The 16,896-nt window shown below is 37.8% G+C and overlaps 1 protein-coding gene across 1 annotated transcript in view; it reads left to right on the top strand.

Annotated features, from left to right (window-relative positions):
- The first annotated feature begins 2,439 nt into the window (after positions 1-2,439).
- CLUL1 (clusterin like 1) overlaps positions 2,440-16,896 on the top strand; it is a 29,578-nt gene continuing 15,121 nt past the window's right edge. Inside the window, 5 exon segments of the mRNA XM_025931369.2 lie at positions 2,440-2,531; positions 3,382-3,500; positions 5,096-5,244; positions 11,234-11,401; positions 13,613-14,045. Of these exon segments, the coding sequence (XP_025787154.2) occupies positions 3,395-3,500; positions 5,096-5,244; positions 11,234-11,401; positions 13,613-14,045 (856 nt within the window). The 5' untranslated portion in view covers positions 2,440-2,531; positions 3,382-3,394.

The following is a 16,896-nucleotide window of genomic DNA, read 5'->3' as shown; positions in this document are numbered from 1 at the left end:
CAAATTATACCACATTAACAAAATTAAGGATAAAAATCATATAATCATCTTAATATATGCAGAAAAGCACTGGGCAAAATTTAACATCCATTTATGATGAAAACTCTCAACAAAGTGGGTACAGAGGGAACATACCTTAACATAATAAAGGCCATATATGACAAACCCACAGCTAACATCATACTCAATGGTGAAAAGCTGAAAGTTTTTCCTCTAAGATCAGAAAAAGACAAGGATGCCCACTTTTTACCACTTTTATTGAACATAACTCTGGAAGTCCTGGCCATAGCAATCAGACAAGAAAAAGAAATAAAAGTCATCCAAATTAGTAAGGAAGAAATAAAACTGTCACTATTTGAAGATAACATATGATACTAGAAAACCCTAAAGACTCCACCAAAAACCACCAGAACTAATAAATGAATTCAGTAAGGTTACAGGATACAAAATCAATATACAACAATCTGTTGCATTTCTATATATTAATAATGAACTAGCAGAAAATGAAACTTAAAAAATCTTATTTACAACTGCATCAAAAAGAACCAAATACAAAGGAATAAATTTAAGCAAGGAGATGAAAGACCTATACTCTGAAAATTATAAGACATTGATGAAAGAAATTGAAAATGACACAAATAAATGGAAAGCTATACCGTGCTCATGGGTTGGAAGAATTAACATTGTTAAAATGTCCATACTACTCAAAGCAATCTACAGTTTCAATGCGCTTCCTACCAAAATACCAATAGCATCTTTCACAGAACTAGAATAAATAATACCACAAATGATCCTGAATGGAATCACAAAGACCCTAAAGAACCAAAGCAATCTTGAGAAAGAAGAACAAAGCTGGAAGTATCACACTCCTTAATATCAAACTATACTATGAAGCTAAAGTAATAAAAATAGTATGGTACTGGCACAAAAACAGACACATATTTCATGTGAGAAATAAACTCACATGTATATGATCAACTAATTTACAACAAAAAAGGCAAGAATAGGCAATGGAGAAAAAACAGTCTCTTCAACAAATGGTGTTGGAAAAACTAGACAGCTATATGCAAAAGAGTAAAACTGGACCACTTCCTTCCACCATATACAAAATAAACTCAAAATGGACTAAAGACCTAAATCTAAGACCTGAAACCATAAAACTCCTAAAAGAAAATATAGGTAGTAAACTCTTGGACATTGGTCTTAGCAATATTTTTTTGGATCTGTCTCCTCAGGCAAAGGGCAACAAGCAAAAATAAACATGTAGAACTATACCAAACTAAAAAGCTTTTGCACAATGAAGGAAAGTATCAACAAAACTAAAAGGCAACCCACTGAATGGGAGAAGATATTTGTAATGATATATTCAATAAGGAGTTAATATCCAAACTATGCAAAGCACTCCTGCAACTCAACACCAAACAAAACAAAAAACAAAAACAAAACAAAACCCACAAACAGTCTAATTAAAAAATGGACAGAGAGGGGTGCCTGAGTGGCTCAGTCAGTTAAGCATTTGACTCTTGATTTTGACTCAGGTCACGATCTCACGGTTCGTGGGTTTAAGCCCTGTGTCAGGGCTCTGTGCTGACAATGCAGAGCCTCCTTGAGATTCTCTCCCTCCCTCTCTTTTTGCCCCTACCCCACTCATGTGCACTCTCTCTCTCTCTCTCTCTCAAAAGAAATAAATAAACATTTTTTTAAATGGGCAGAAAGTAAACATTTTTCCAAAGAAGACATGCAGATGGTCAACAGACACATGAAAAGATGTTCAACATCACTAATCATCAGGGAAATGCAAATCAAAACCACAGTGAGGTATCACCTCACACCCATCAGAATGGCTAGTATCTAAAAAACAAGAAATAACAAGTGTTGGTGAGGATGCGGAGAAAAGGGAATCCTCATGCACTATTGGTGGGAATGTAAACCGGTTCAGCCACTGTAGAAAACAGTATGAAAGTTCTTCAAAAAATTAAAAATAGAACTACCCTATGATCCAGTAATTACACTTCTGGGTATTTATCTGAAGAAAATTAAAACGCTAATTCAAAAAGATATATGTACCCCTATGTTTATTGCAGCATTATATACATTTACATTTATTATAGCATAGGTAATATAGTCAATAATATTACAATTACTTTGTATGATGACAGATGGTAACTAGACTTATCATGGTGATATTTCATAATGTATATAAATGTTAAATCACTATGTTGTACATCTGAAACTAATAGAATATTGTATGTCAACTATACTTCAATTACAAAATATTTGTGTATAATAACGTTACTCAAGGTCATTGTTCCTGATCATGTGCACAGCCCGCCCTCTAGTGTTTCTTTCTAAAACCTACCAAATTTTAAACCATACTCTTAATCTCAAAATATTAGGCTAATAGGATTAAGAACTGTGTCATCAAATTAAAAGAACCAGGCTAAATCCCTGACAGAGGTGAAAATTAAATCAGAGAAAACTGAAGGCCCTTTAAGAAGCGGGTGGTAACCTCACTGGAGAAAAACTGCAAAGTTAGTGGTAAATATATATTAAAAAGTTTCATTTGGTAAAATAAGGTCTTAATAGAAAGAAGAGTTAGTTCAAATGATAGGTGTAGATATGTAAAATGGGATAGTTTTGTAACTACTAGTACCAATGTTATTTTATTAAAAAGACAATCCAGATGTTGATTAAATAATGAAATTATTTCTTCCCAAAATAACAAATATACATAAAGCAGGTAAATATCTCTTTGGGAAGAGTTAAAATAATCTAACTTATTTGTATCTGGAATGTTTATAACAAAAGTATATCAAATTAAATTTAGAAGAACATTCATTATCTGAAAAGAAAAAAAATAATTGTACATTATTCATGTATCTTGATGGGTTTCATAAGACATATAAGAAAAATCTGTGAGGTTATTTTTGCTTTCGTGAAAGAATAAGTCATAAACTGCCCACGGTAAAAACTTACTTGAGCACTCAGAATTTTGGAAGAAAAAAATATCCTTCTGACATATTTTAACTAATTCTGTATTTCAGGCTGTTTCTGTTGACAAGAACATACAATGAAGTATGGATTCTATGGGGCTGTGATCCACACTATTCGATGTCTTGAAGTTCAAATACTTCAAATGATGACCTTATTTAACTGTCATAAAGAATGTAAACAAAATAGGGACTTGGGTTGTCTTTTTTTTTTTTTTTTTAATTTATATTCCAGGTCTCCTTATGTCTCAGGCATATTAGCATAACTTGTCTAAAATCATAAAGAAAAATTGACAGAAAACTGCTTGAGATCGCCATGTGTTTTCAATTGATGCTGGCAAAAACTAACCTAATGGAAGGCATTTGGTACAGGTTTATTTTTCCTTTGCAGTAACAGCAGGAACATGAAGCCATCACTCTTGGTGTTTATTGTGTATCTGCTATGGTTGGAAGGACGTCACTGCGCACCTACTTGGAAGGACAAAGCCGGTATCCATGGAAACCTGAAGGGTATGTTTGGTTTCTTTATCTGCTCTGTGTCCTGTTTGCATGTTTGCATGTGTTGCTGGCATATACAAGTGATTTACGGTTGAGAGATAACCGTATTCATTATGGCCCTCCAGTTTCACGGTAGGACGCTCTCTCAGCACTTAAACCAAGTAGACATGATGCCAAACATCTGGAATAAAAGTAGAGAATTCCAGCCGAGTATCTGAGAACGTTCACATATCCAGATGTTTGCTATCACACAGATAAAACTTGCCAACTTTCGGGCTGCATTTCTTGGTATCATCCAGATGTTTGGTGTCCTCTCGGCACGGTTTTAACGAACAGTGAAATTCTTTTCTAGCATTTGAAAAATTTAAACAATTAAAGTTATCTGTGCAGTATTCCTGAAATAGTGAAAGAATGGGTTATAGTGACATTGAATCTGGTTAGTCTATGTTCATGAACTTGTGACCTTTGCTTGACGATATATGCTTTGGGTACTGAATACTTAGAAAAATAAATTAGTTAAAATGCTGCTTTAGGAAGGTCTATGATTAAACTCAGAAACAAAAATAAGTTCCTTTGGAAGCCACACTGACTACTGCAAAGAGAGAATGACAATGAATTTTATACCCACCAAAAGCTTATTAAAGATGTAGAAAAGAGGTGTCTGGGTGGCTCAGTCGATTGAGTGTCAGACTCTTGATTTCATCTCAGGTCATGACACCAGGGTTGTGGGATTGAACCTTGCATCGGGCTCCATGCTGAGTACGGAGCCTGTTTAGAATTCTCTCTCTCTCTCTCTCTCTCTCTCTGTGCCTGGGCACCTGGCTGGTTCAGTCAGTTAAGTGTCTTGATTTTGGCTTAGGTCATGATCTCATGAGTTCGTGAGATTGAGGCCTGCATCGGGCTCTATGCTGACAGCACAGAGCCTGCTTGAGATCCTCTCTCTGCCCTTTCCCTACTTGTGCTCTTTCTCTCTCAAATTAAACAAATAAACTAAAAAAAAAAAAAAAAAGGTATTCTCTCTGTCTCTCCCTGTCTCCCTCTGCTCCTCTCTCCCTCTCTCTAAAATAAAAAAGTAAATACAATTTTTAAAAGGGTATGTAAGAGATGTCCAGCAGGTTATTAAAGAATCTTGTATTATATGAGATACTTTCTAGTTTTAATGCCTCCTGGGAAGGTAATTGAAGCTGAAAGAAAGGGCAATTGTTCGCTGTGTTTGAGGTTCCCATTTGGCATTTAATATAAATTGTCTGTGAAGAAAATCTGAATTTTTTTCTAATATAAACACACTTGAGTTTTAAGTGAACGACAAAAAAAAAATGGATAACTGGAAACAGGCCCTGAGTGAAAGGACAAGAATGAGGTTAAATGAACTCTGACTTGTCTAGGAGCTCAGACACAAGGAATAGAAGGTATCATCTACATGGCAGCTGTGTCCGTGGGGCAGCTAACAGCCAATCCATTGTGATCTGCTTCCAGAATTTGATGCTGCAAAAGAACAGCTAAGTCTCTATTTAAGGGACATAATGAAAACTGGTGAACTTATTGTATTCTGATACACTGCAATTTGATCAGCTCTCAAAAGGAAAAAACTGCAATGCTTCTTTTAGGTTTTCCTGAGGCTGGAGACATAGATGGAGATGAAGAAGTGAAGAAGGCTTTGATTGGCATGAAGCAGATGAAAATCATGATGGAAAGAAGAGAGGAGGAACATACCAATCTAATGAAAACCCTGAAGAAATGCAAAGAAGAAAAGCAGGTACAGTAATTGGGAATAACACCTGTTCTTAAATATAGCTAGACCATAAATACTGCATCTGTTAGTGCAGTTGATGACTTACTTATTTTCCCTAACAGTAGATTTTCTGGAGAGCAGCTCTTAGTGGATGAAAACTTCAAAGGCAGAGTGGGCCTGTGCAGGACTCCAAATCCAGGAATTTGAGGGATTCATCTCTGTTGGGGAAGTGTTACTTTCTTAAAAATACTTTATCTTTAGTCCATTCTGACTTCGGATATGGAGTCAAAAGTGTTCATGGAGTTTTTGGCTAGATCTGTGGTCTCCAAAGGTTTTTGAGCCCCCATCCCTATTACTAATATTATTCTTAGTGTTCACTCCTAAATGTATGCATATTAGTTTATTTGTAAATTAGAAACACGAATTGCTACCATTAATATATCAAGGCACAAAATAGATGTAGGATGAGGTTCATCACTAGCTAGGGTGGATGTTAAATCCATATTTCAAATAATCTGGAAAATATTTTGAAACTTTTTAGCTGATGGCCAGGTCTGATTAGATCATAGTTTTACTTTGTCATGTGACCAACAAAGAGCTTATAATGAAGACGTTTCAGCTCTGCCGTTTGCGTCTTGTCTACCTGAGCTTAAATTATTCATATTTTTTAATCTCATGGGTATTGTTTGGTTTTTATCAAGAATCTTTTGAAGACTCTTGCCCATTTGGTGAGGGCTAGCTTAGTTAAAACTAAATAATAAAACCATCATTCACTTGAGCCCTCTAAATGGCAATTCATTGCAATCGGCTCCAAGGGAACAAAGAGAGAGGGAACCAGTGTGGATGCTCCTGGAATGTGGAGGACCCACTTCCCCATGGTCCTCTCGAGCAGTTGGTGACATGCAGTGGTCTGACATAAGCACCACAAGAGAGCACCAATGTATATAAAATAGTACATCAGCCTAATAAGTTTCTTTATTCAAATGCCTTTGCTTAATAGTTACAGTTCAAACTATATATCTTACCAATGGGAAATACACATTACAGTTGACCTTTGAACAATGTGGGAGTAAGGGGTGCTGACCTCCAGTCAAAAATCTGCATGTAACTGTTGACTCCCCCAAAACAATTTCTAATAGCCTACTGTTGACCAGAAGCCTTACCAATTGTATAAACAGTCGATTAACTCATATTTTGTGTGTCGTATGCATTGTGTACTGTACTCCTACAATAAAGCTAGAGAAAAGAAAATATTAAGAATATCATAAGGAAAAGACAATACATTTATAGTACCGTCCTGTATTTATTGAAAAAAATCCACCTATAAGTGGACCCATGCAATTCAAACCCATGTTTTTAAAGGTCAATCTTCCAAATATCCAGAGAAGATGTTAAAAATTGTTCATATGTTACAGAATTAAGCTTAATATGTTTCTAAGTTATGAACATTGCATGGCTCACAGTTTAATAACATTAACAATGAACATAACATTCAAAACAATTCAATTATTTTTTAAAATTATTTTCAACATTACCCTTAAATCAAAGAGGAAATCAAAACTGTAACAAAATAATTTGGAAAGTATTCTAAATTTTAACATTGAGAGTAAATTATTTTAAAATTTTATTTTTAAAAATTTATAAATGTGGTAAAATACACATAACATAAAATTTACCATCTTAATTATTTTTATGTGTATGGTAAATAGTGCTGAATACCTTCACAATTCTGTGCAATCAAGCTCCAGAATTCTTTCCATCTTGCAGAATTGAAACTCTGTACCCATTAAACAACTCCCTACTTCTCCTACCCCGCCACCTACTTCTCCTTCCCCGCCATCAAATTTTTTAATTATTATTTTTTTAAATGTTTATTTACTATTGATAGAAACAGTGAGAGCTGGGCACAGGGCGAGGAGGTTGCAGAGAGAGAGGGAGACACAAAATCCGAGGCAGGCTCCAGGCTCTGAGCTATCAGCACAGAACCCAACATGGGGCTCAAACCCACAAACCATGAGATCATGACCTGAGCCAAAGTCGGACACTCAACCGACTGAGCCACCCAGGCGCCCCCTTTTTTAAAAATGTTTATGTATTTTTGATAGAGATAGGGGATCAGTTTTTAAATTAAAACTTAAAAATAAAAGTTTTAATATTTCCTCCCTACACCTATACCTATAAACATGTAAAGTTGGAGGCCACCAACTGCAGATAGCTGCTGGAATTCTTTATTTCTGAGTACAGTGGCCTCTGGGTGTCCATTGAGCCACTGGAGCAGGTCTGTGTGACAGGCTGACCCCAAAGTTATCTGTGAACCTGTCACCAGATTGGTTGATGTTACGGCCACACCTATACCCCTTGTGGCACAGGGTCCCTAGCAAGGAAAGGAGATCACTTGACTAGCAGCTGCAAACCCTCCTCCCTTTGGACAGCAAGCAAAAGATTTGAGGAAGTCAAAAATAGCTCCTTATAAGGATAATGTGAAAGCCTGTGGAGCTGGATTCTTCTGTGATGGGCTTGTGAGCTGGCCCCTGGGAATAATGACACTAGATATCATTTGCAGGCCCTTTATAAAACACATTATCATGTGTAGTAATCCTTCCAACATCTGCATAAACTATTACTTTCCCTTTACAGCTAAGGAAACTGAGGCTCATGATGTCCATGAGGGTGTTAACCCAGCGCAGTTATGAATGACCCCAGAGAAAATCAGCTGTCGGCACTGTGCGTCTGGGACCCAATGACTTTCTGTTTTTGTCCCTTTCTCTGGCCTCCCCACAAGTCAAGGGTGTAATACTAAGAAAAGAATGCTTCAGTTAGGGGTGGGTCAAGTAAACAGATGTCAGTTTCAGTTTGCCCTCAGGAATCCCAAGAACTAACAGGATTTTTTTCTTAAAAACCTTCTTACTATATAAACATTCATTAAATTATACTCTTAAGGTTTGAAGCCTCAAAAACTTAATTTAAAAAAAGAAAAACCAGTTTAACTCTGAGTCCCCCTCCCTAAAATTACTTTATTTTTTTTTATTTTTAAAGAAAAAATTTTTGTAACGTGTATTCATTTTTGAGAGAGACAGAGTGTGAGTGGGGGAGGGGCAGAGAGAGAGGGAGACACAGAATCCGAAGCAGGATCCAGGCTCTGAGCTGTCAACACAGAGCCTGATGCGGGGCTCAAACTTATGAACCATAGGATCATGACCTGAGATGAAGTCAGACGCCCAACTGACTGAGCCACGCAGGTACCCCCCTAAATTTAAACTGGGGATAAAGGATACTTTAGGCAAATGATGACTTAGCAAATATGGGGTTGGTGCCCCCAGTCTACCCATCCTCAGGTGACCTAGGGTCATCACAAACCCCTTCACAGCCCCTCCTTATTAATATTGAATATTATCATACCAATATAATATTAATTATATATATTATATACTTATATATTATATTTATATAATATTTATTATATAATATATATTATATATAAATATATTTATTTATAAATATATTTATTTATAAATATATTTATTTATAAATATATTATATATAAATACATATAAATATATATAAATATTATATAAATATAATATATAAGTATATAATATATATAATTAATATTATAGTAATATAATATTAATATTCAGAGATTATCAATATATTATTTAATATAATATTAATATATTAATACAAATATTAAGGATTAACAATTAATTATTAATGGTTAATAATTAATATTATATTACTATATTAATATAATATTAATATTCAGAGAGCATCTGAAATTAACTGAAAGTGAGAAACTCCAGGGTGGCTTAAAGTGATTTGACCCCACACCAAGTTTATATAGGACTTTGAAAATCTGTAAACTACAGGAATAGTCAGCAGGTAGGACATTTTAGGGGGAAACAGAAGGAATGGGCAGGGCATTTCTCCCCAGAGATCTTCCTCCATGGCAACATTACACTACCAAAACTTGGGACATGTGATTTGGTAATTGGTTTTTGTTGTGCTCTCGGAAGGAAGTGGAAGGAAATCGAGGCACACTATGTGCCTTGCTTGTTTATCTCAATACAAAACCTTAAGAGGTAAATCCTATTGCTATTCTTATTTGCTAAGGAAGATACTAAAGCTCAGAGATGTTAAGCCATTTGCACAAAGGTACACAGTGAGTGTAGTTTGGAATTGGAAATATTGGGATTTCGGTTTATGGTGACAATGAACAAGACATTTAAAATTGGTACTGACTGGAACGCCTGGGTGGCTCAGTTGGTTGAGTGTCCAACTTCTGTCTAGGTCACGATCTCACACTGTGAGTTCGAGCCCTGGGTCAGGCTCTGTGCTGACAGCTCTCAGCCTGGAGTCTGCTTCGGATTCTGTGTCTGCCTCTCTCTCTGCTCCTCCCCTGCTAATGCTCTGTCGTGCTCTCTCTCTCTCAAAATAAACATTTAAAAAATAAAAATAAAATAAAATAAAATAAAATAAAATAAAATAAAATAAAATAAAATAAAAATGGTACTGACTGAGGAAATGTGGGCAGTATTGTTTCCAGCCATGGTGGGGTAACTTTCTTGAGAAGATGTAGGAACCCAAATTGATCTACAATGCCCAAGGAGATAAGGAAATCCTCAAAAGATTCTCAGTGCCTAACTAGTTCTTTGGGCTTAACATGACAGGGAAAGGTGATTTCTTTTTCTTTTCCATTAGGTAAAAGTCAATACTAAATTGGTTTTAAGTACAGAAACTTTGCCTCCACTGTGTGGTTTTCACTTAAGGGAGTCACTGTTAGCTCTGAGACTGTTTTATGGAGGAGTCCATTATATCCAGTCACTCCCCTGAACTAGGTCTCAGGCTTGGAGGGAGCTTGTCTTTAGAAGTCCACACTAGCAAGGAGACCAGGGGTCTAGGCAGGGGTGCTGGCCTTGGGGGAGGTCCTGGGGGCAGGGCTGAGATTCTCAGGGACAGGCTCCTTACCACCTGGCGTGGGACCTGACCACATACAGCAAGGCACCACGAGGGGGAGCACTCGGAATATAGACAAGAAGAAAGACAACCTCAGAACACTGGCATGTCTGCAATTAGAGTGTAACTGGCTGGGCAGATCCGATTTGATATACAAGAATTGCCCTTTCTTGCAATGTTTAAGAACATACAAAAATTAAAGGCAACATAAATGACGGAAATAAATTTGTCAGCTTTATAAACCTTAAAGCCCACTTTCCACATCTTCCAAGAACTACATGTGAAGACAGACAAGTAAACAGGTAAATTATAGTCATCCCCCAGAGTAGAGACCACATCCTAATTCACCCGCATCTAGTGTAATGTCTGTCCCATCACAAGTACCCAATAAATAGCTGTTGAAAGAAGGAATAAATGAATGAACAGATGGATGAGACTTTCAGTCTTCAGTAAGGATCAACCAGTGTCTTTTCGTTAAACAAACAGAAAGCATTCAGGTAGACCTGTTAACAGCTAGGGGCACAAAGAAAGAGTAAAGAAGTACATCAGAATACGCATATTTTAAAAATCAGCTAAGGTACACATAGAGTTATGAAATGGAAATAGGACATTTGTTTCTTTTTTTAATTTTTAATTTTTTTTAATTTACAGCCAAATTAGTTAGCATATAGTGCAACAATGATTTCAGGAGTAGATTCCTTAGTGCCCCTTACCCATTTAGCCGATCCCGCCTCCCACAACCCCTCCAGCAACCCTCAGTTTGTTCTCCATATTTATGGGTCTCTTTTGTTGTGTCCCCCTCCCTGTTTTTATATTATTTTTGCTTCCCTTCCTTATGTTCATCTGTTTTGTCTCTTGAAGTCCTCATATGAGTGAAGTCATATGATATTTGTCTTTCTCTGACTAATTCCACTTAACATAATACCCTCTAGTTCCATCCACGTAGTTGCAAATGGCAATATTTCATTCTTTTTGATTGCCAAGTAATACTCCATTGTATATATATATACTACATCTTCTTTATCCATTCATAGGATATTTGTTTCTACTTTTTAATTAGGAAGCCCTGAAACTCATGAATGAAGTTCAGGAACATCTGGAAGAAGAACAAAGTCTATGCCAGGTGTCTTTGACAGATTCCTGGGACGAATGCAAGTCTTGCCTGGAGAGTAACTGCATGAGATTTTACACAACCTGCCAATCTAGCTGGTCCTCTATGAAAAATACGGTAAGGGAAAAATAGAGCTCAAGGTTTCAGAATACTTGAGGTACATACTCCAGCTTAATTTTTAAAAATTAATTTATTTTACTATTTAGAATAGAAATGCCTGACCTGATATTGGCCTTTTGTGACCTAGAATCTAACATTCATGCTATGTACAAATCACCTGTGTATATTCAAATTACAAGATAAAACAGTCATTCAGTGTTCATCTCTCCCTTTAAAGACACGGTGTATATCCCTCTTGGAAATATCCTGAATCTTTCTGTCTTGTATTTGTCCTTTGTGAATACGTTCCCACTAGATTGTAAGCTCTTTGAGGGCAGGGACCACATGTTAGCTGTCTTCATTTAAGCATTAGGTATCTAATAAATGTTTGCTGAATTTCATTCTAAATAATAGTATTATAGTCTCTGATTTCAACCTGCTTTAATATTTTCCCTGGAGGCCAAACATTTGAAGACATCCTCTGCCTCCTGAATCTCTCCTTCAATAGGCTTGCCCTCTTACAGCAACACACACATATGCACACATTCATGCCCTCTTTAACCATATCTATGCATTCCCTATAGGACTGGCATGTTTGTTTGTTTTGTCCCCTTTGGCTATCTGTCTGGGCAGAGGGAATCACAGAGGGTGGTGACCTGAATAGGATAAGCTCTACCCCATAAAAGTCTCCTATTCTATTGGCCTGAATTTCTCTTCCCATTTGAGACGTGAGCTGAATATGAAATGCAATGAAATTTCCCTCTCTATATTACAGCATGCACTACTTACAGTAGGCTCCTGGCTTGGCAATGCCATACCCAGTTATAGAGGGAGCAACCCCTAGGACAATTCATTTGCCAAGTTAATTTGCCTCCACTGTTAATTGCATCTGCTCTATTTTTATAGCCATTGTCACTCTCCAATATACCGGAAAACAGTGGAATGAGCACTGGCTGGAAGTCAGAGATTTGGGAACCATTCCTGTCTGTGCCAGTTGTGTGACTTTATGAAAATTTCTTGGGGCTTTGAAGTTTGTTTTTGTGGATGGATTCAGGCAAATACAAGCTGGCAGAGAGAGGGACAGACAATCCACCCAGATTACTTTTTTTTTTTTCAAGTTTATTCATTTTGAGAGAGAAAGAGAAAGAGAGACAGAATCCCAAGGAGGTTCCATGTGGTCAGCATGGAACCTGACACGGGACTTGATTCACAAGCTATGAGATCATGATCTGAGCCAAAATCAAGAATTGGACACTTAACTGATTGAGCCACCCAGGGGTCCCAACTCCCACCCCGGCCCCCACCCAGATTACTTTTTGAGAAAGGCAAGAATAATATAAGAATTTCTGGGGATTTCTTTGAACAGCATTGGGATACTACATCTGTGATGTCTGATAGTTGGTATGCTCCATAGCTTTCAACATGGCCACAGTGCTACCATATAAGGACAATTGTGTTCTAGCACAAACCTGGAAGTCATATGGATGTAGGGCATGGTGTGACTCCTGGAAAATATTCTCCCACTGAGTGTAAAATTCTACAATTAGAGATTCATTTCTTTGACTCTAGCCAAAGAGGGCTTTGATCACTACTAATATGTAACCATCCCTAAGTAGCCTATTTAACTCTATCAGGCATCTATAATTCAGTATGAATGTGTTTATCTTTTCCTTTCCATGGACTAATTTATGAGACAAGAAAGAGAAGACCATAAAGTCACTAACAACATTACGCTAAAGGAAACAAACCAAAAAAAAAAGCCCCCAAAACAAAAAAACCCCAAAAACAAAAAACCCTAAGACAGAGATGAAAGGCAAGAGCTTTTTTCACAGTTTTGGGGCAACCTACACAGTACCCTTTAAACCCTGACATGCCAGCCTCTGCCGCTACATCAGGCTGTGGCTTGCCAACAATATTAAAAACTTGGCCTTTGGTAGGCAAACATAAACAAGGAAGAATTTCAGATCCTATTTCCACAAACAAAGTCAAAGTTATAAGAGTGTTAATAAATTATCTTAAAAAATGAGTCACCTTTTCCTACCTTGCCCAGAATTATTTTTGATTTGGAATGACCACTGCAAGTTGACTTTAAAATTTACACTAAGAAATGGTCCATGTCAATTGTCCTTCCATTTAAAAAAAAATAATAAAGTTGATTTTTAAAAAAGAAACAGTCTAGAAAGAAAATTAATCTCTTATTCCATTTCTATCCTCCACCTCACCCCACAGGTCGAACAGTTTTTCAGGAAGATGTATCAATACTTGTTTCCTTTCCATGAAGATAATCAAAAAGATCTCCCTGTCAGTGAAAAATTCATTGAGGAGGACGCACAAGTGGCCCAAATAGAGAATGTATTCAGCCAGCTGACCGTGGATGTGAGATTTCTCTTTAACAGGAGTCTTAACGTCTTCAAACAGATGCAGCAAGAATTTGACCAGGCTTTTCAATCATATTTCATGTCAGATACAAACTCCACGCAGCCTAGCTTTCTTCCGGTTTTATCCAAAGAACCAGAGAAAAAAATGGATCCTGTGCAAAGTTGGGACATTCCCAGCTTCTTCCAGCTGTTTTGTAATTTCAGTCTCTCTGTTTATCACAGTATCAGCACGGCAGTCACCGAGACGCTGAATGCAATAGCAGATTTACCAAAGCAAGACAAAGGCAAGTATTAAAAGATGATTTTTACTTAGATGTCAATACTAAGGTCAAGCTTTGTTTATCTTTGGAAATGGTAGACATTTCTAAGTCATTGTACAATGTTTCTTAGAGTGACAATTTATGGATAATTGACGTTTCAGAGCCTCTTAGAGAAAGCTTCGAAGTCTGCCAAACACCATCCCTCTTCCGTCATTGTCAATAGCCCTGTGGGGCTGTTCTGTCTTTCTAAAGCATGTTTTCAAAGCTGATAAGGAAAATGCTAGCAGGGTGAGAAAGTTGAACAAAATGGTTGCCCCCTTTATCAAAACTTGTGTATATATGCTCTGCTCTATTCTGCCTGAACATCACGGGGCTTCTTTAAAATCAGTCTAGACTCCTCAACTCACAGTTTGGGAAGAAGCCTAGTGTCACATATAACCAGTGCCCTCCATAGTGCCCTCCATAGCCTCCTCTGCATCACTGCCGTAATCCTTTAAATCATAACATTTATGCACAAAGCCATAGAAGATGCTTATAGAGAAACCCAAAGCTACATAATCAGAATTTCTGTAAAGGATAAGAATTGCCTTCTACCAATACCAAACATGCCCCAAGATAGACCATGTTGGAAACAAAATGCTGCAGTGTGTCTTCAGACAGAAGGAGGTACCTTCCTCGGGTTTCTGTGGAGTGGCTGGGACACAGCATCTTAGAAATGAGAGCTGCTGGGTGGGCCAAGGTAGGGTTTACATTCCCTTAGATTTATGTCTTATGGACCACAGAGCCACATGAAAGAATGCACCCCTCTGGCATGAAAAATAAAGCGAGCTCCTTCTAGAGGCTCCTTCTGCCATTTGTGACAACATGGATGAACCTGGAGGACATTATGCTAAGTGAAACAAGCCACACACAGAAGGACAAATAGTACATGATACTGCTTAGATGAGGAATCTAAAACAGTCAAAGTCATGGAAGCAAAGAGTAGAATGATGTTCCTGGAAGCTGAGTGGAGGGGGACATGGGGAGATGTTGGTCAGAGAGCAAAAAACTTCCGTTACATAAGATGAGTGAGTCCTAAACATACAAGTCCAACTGTGCAGAATAGTGCCTATTGTTAAACACACTGCACTGTATACTTGAAAATTGGCTAAGAGAGTAGATCTTATGTTAAGCATCGTTAATAATAATAATGACAATAATAATAAATAAATAAGAGGGCAGGAGGACATTTTTGGAAGTGATGGATAGGTTTATGGCATAGATTGTGGTGCCAGTTTCATGGGTTTATACTTCTCTCCAGACTCTTCAAGTTGTATGTGTTAATCACGCAGAGCTTTTTGTATGTAGAAAGAAATGGGCTCCTTCTAGCTATTTTCCAGTTATATCAGCTGTAGCTGGCAACATCTGAATCAAATTCTCAAAATTGCCATGACACGGCATCACTGGTCTCTATACAGAAGAGTATAGAGCTACCTCACAGTACCAGAAACCAAAGCCAAAAAACAATACATGACATCCTTCCCGTCCCATTGTTCCATGAGTAGAGAACAGCCATCATTACTGGAATCATTGCTGGGTTCTATTTCAGGGTCTGGAGGACTTTTCTTGTAAGTCAGGTGTTTTCTCTGGTATTCTATTCTGAGGTCCCAAATTCACTAATATTCAGGAAAAGCATCAAGGCAGTAGACTAAATATATCAATGCTAGAGTGATATTAAGTAATTTTTGCCTGAACTTTTAAATAGATATCATTGTTTGTGTTCATTAGAACAAAATAGTGCCCCTCCCCCATCTTTCACATTGTGTGCACCCTTATATGTGGATGCACATCCTTATACATGTGCAGAGGAGTATATAGTGATTCATCTGCACTGAAATCTAAATAACTTTCCAATCACTACAACCCCCTCCCACCCCACCAAGTAAGAATGTAGGTTTCCACCAGTTCTGCCCCAGCTTCCACTCCATTCACACACACTCTGCTCAGCTGGCCCTCTGCACAACCCCCACCTTGGTGATAACCGGCATATCCAGAGCCTCCTGTAATGCAAACGTAACGTAAATGCAAGTATGAAAAACAAAAACAAAAGGGCCTGTGATACACCTTTCAACTCTTCTTTCTCTGCTATCCCTACCCTACCTGACAGCACAGAGCTAGCTCAGCAGAAGAGACATTCTCTTCTCGGATAAGCACATGCAGACTATCTATCAAAAATAGTCAGGGAGGGGCCATAGGGTACTTGCAAGCAATTTCCATCACTTTTCTGGACAGGTGGTAGGTGAGGAATAAACCTAATGTGCCTGCACAGTCTGCCTAATGAGAAGACATTTTGAGCTTTGTCCCTGTGTAGACAGAATAATAGCTGCCCAAAGATATCTACACCCTAATCTGCAGGAGCTGTGAATATGTTGTGTTACGTGGCAAGGGGAAAGTAAGGTTGTAGATGGAATTGAGGTGCTGGTCAGCTGATCTTAAAACGGGGAGATTATCCTGAATTATCCATGTGGCTACGAGGGTTCTTCAAAGTGGGTAAGAGGGGCACCTGGGTGGCTCAGTCAGCTAAGCGTCTCTTAATTTCAGCTCAGGTCATGAACTCATGGTTCATGAGAGCCAGCCCCACGTCAGGCTCCACGCTGAGCATAGAGCCTGTTTGGGATGGTCTCTCTCCCCCTCTGTCTGCCCCTCCCTGCTCACATGCAAGTTTTTTTTCTCTCTCAAAAAAACTAATAAACATTTTTTAAAAAGCGGAAGAGGGAAGCAGAACAAAACCCATAGAGATGGTAATATGAGAAGGCCCCTACTTTGCTGCCTTTGCAGGTAGAGGAAGAGGGCCATGAAGTAAGGACTATAGTTGGCCTCTAGAAATTGGAAAGGC

The sequence above is a fragment of the Puma concolor genome, chromosome D3, assembly GCF_028749965.1.
Source record: "Puma concolor isolate L17-30 chromosome D3, mPumCon1.1.hap2, whole genome shotgun sequence".
In the NCBI taxonomy this organism is placed as follows: Eukaryota; Metazoa; Chordata; class Mammalia; order Carnivora; family Felidae; genus Puma; species Puma concolor.
This window is presented reverse-complemented; position numbering and strand designations above follow the sequence as displayed.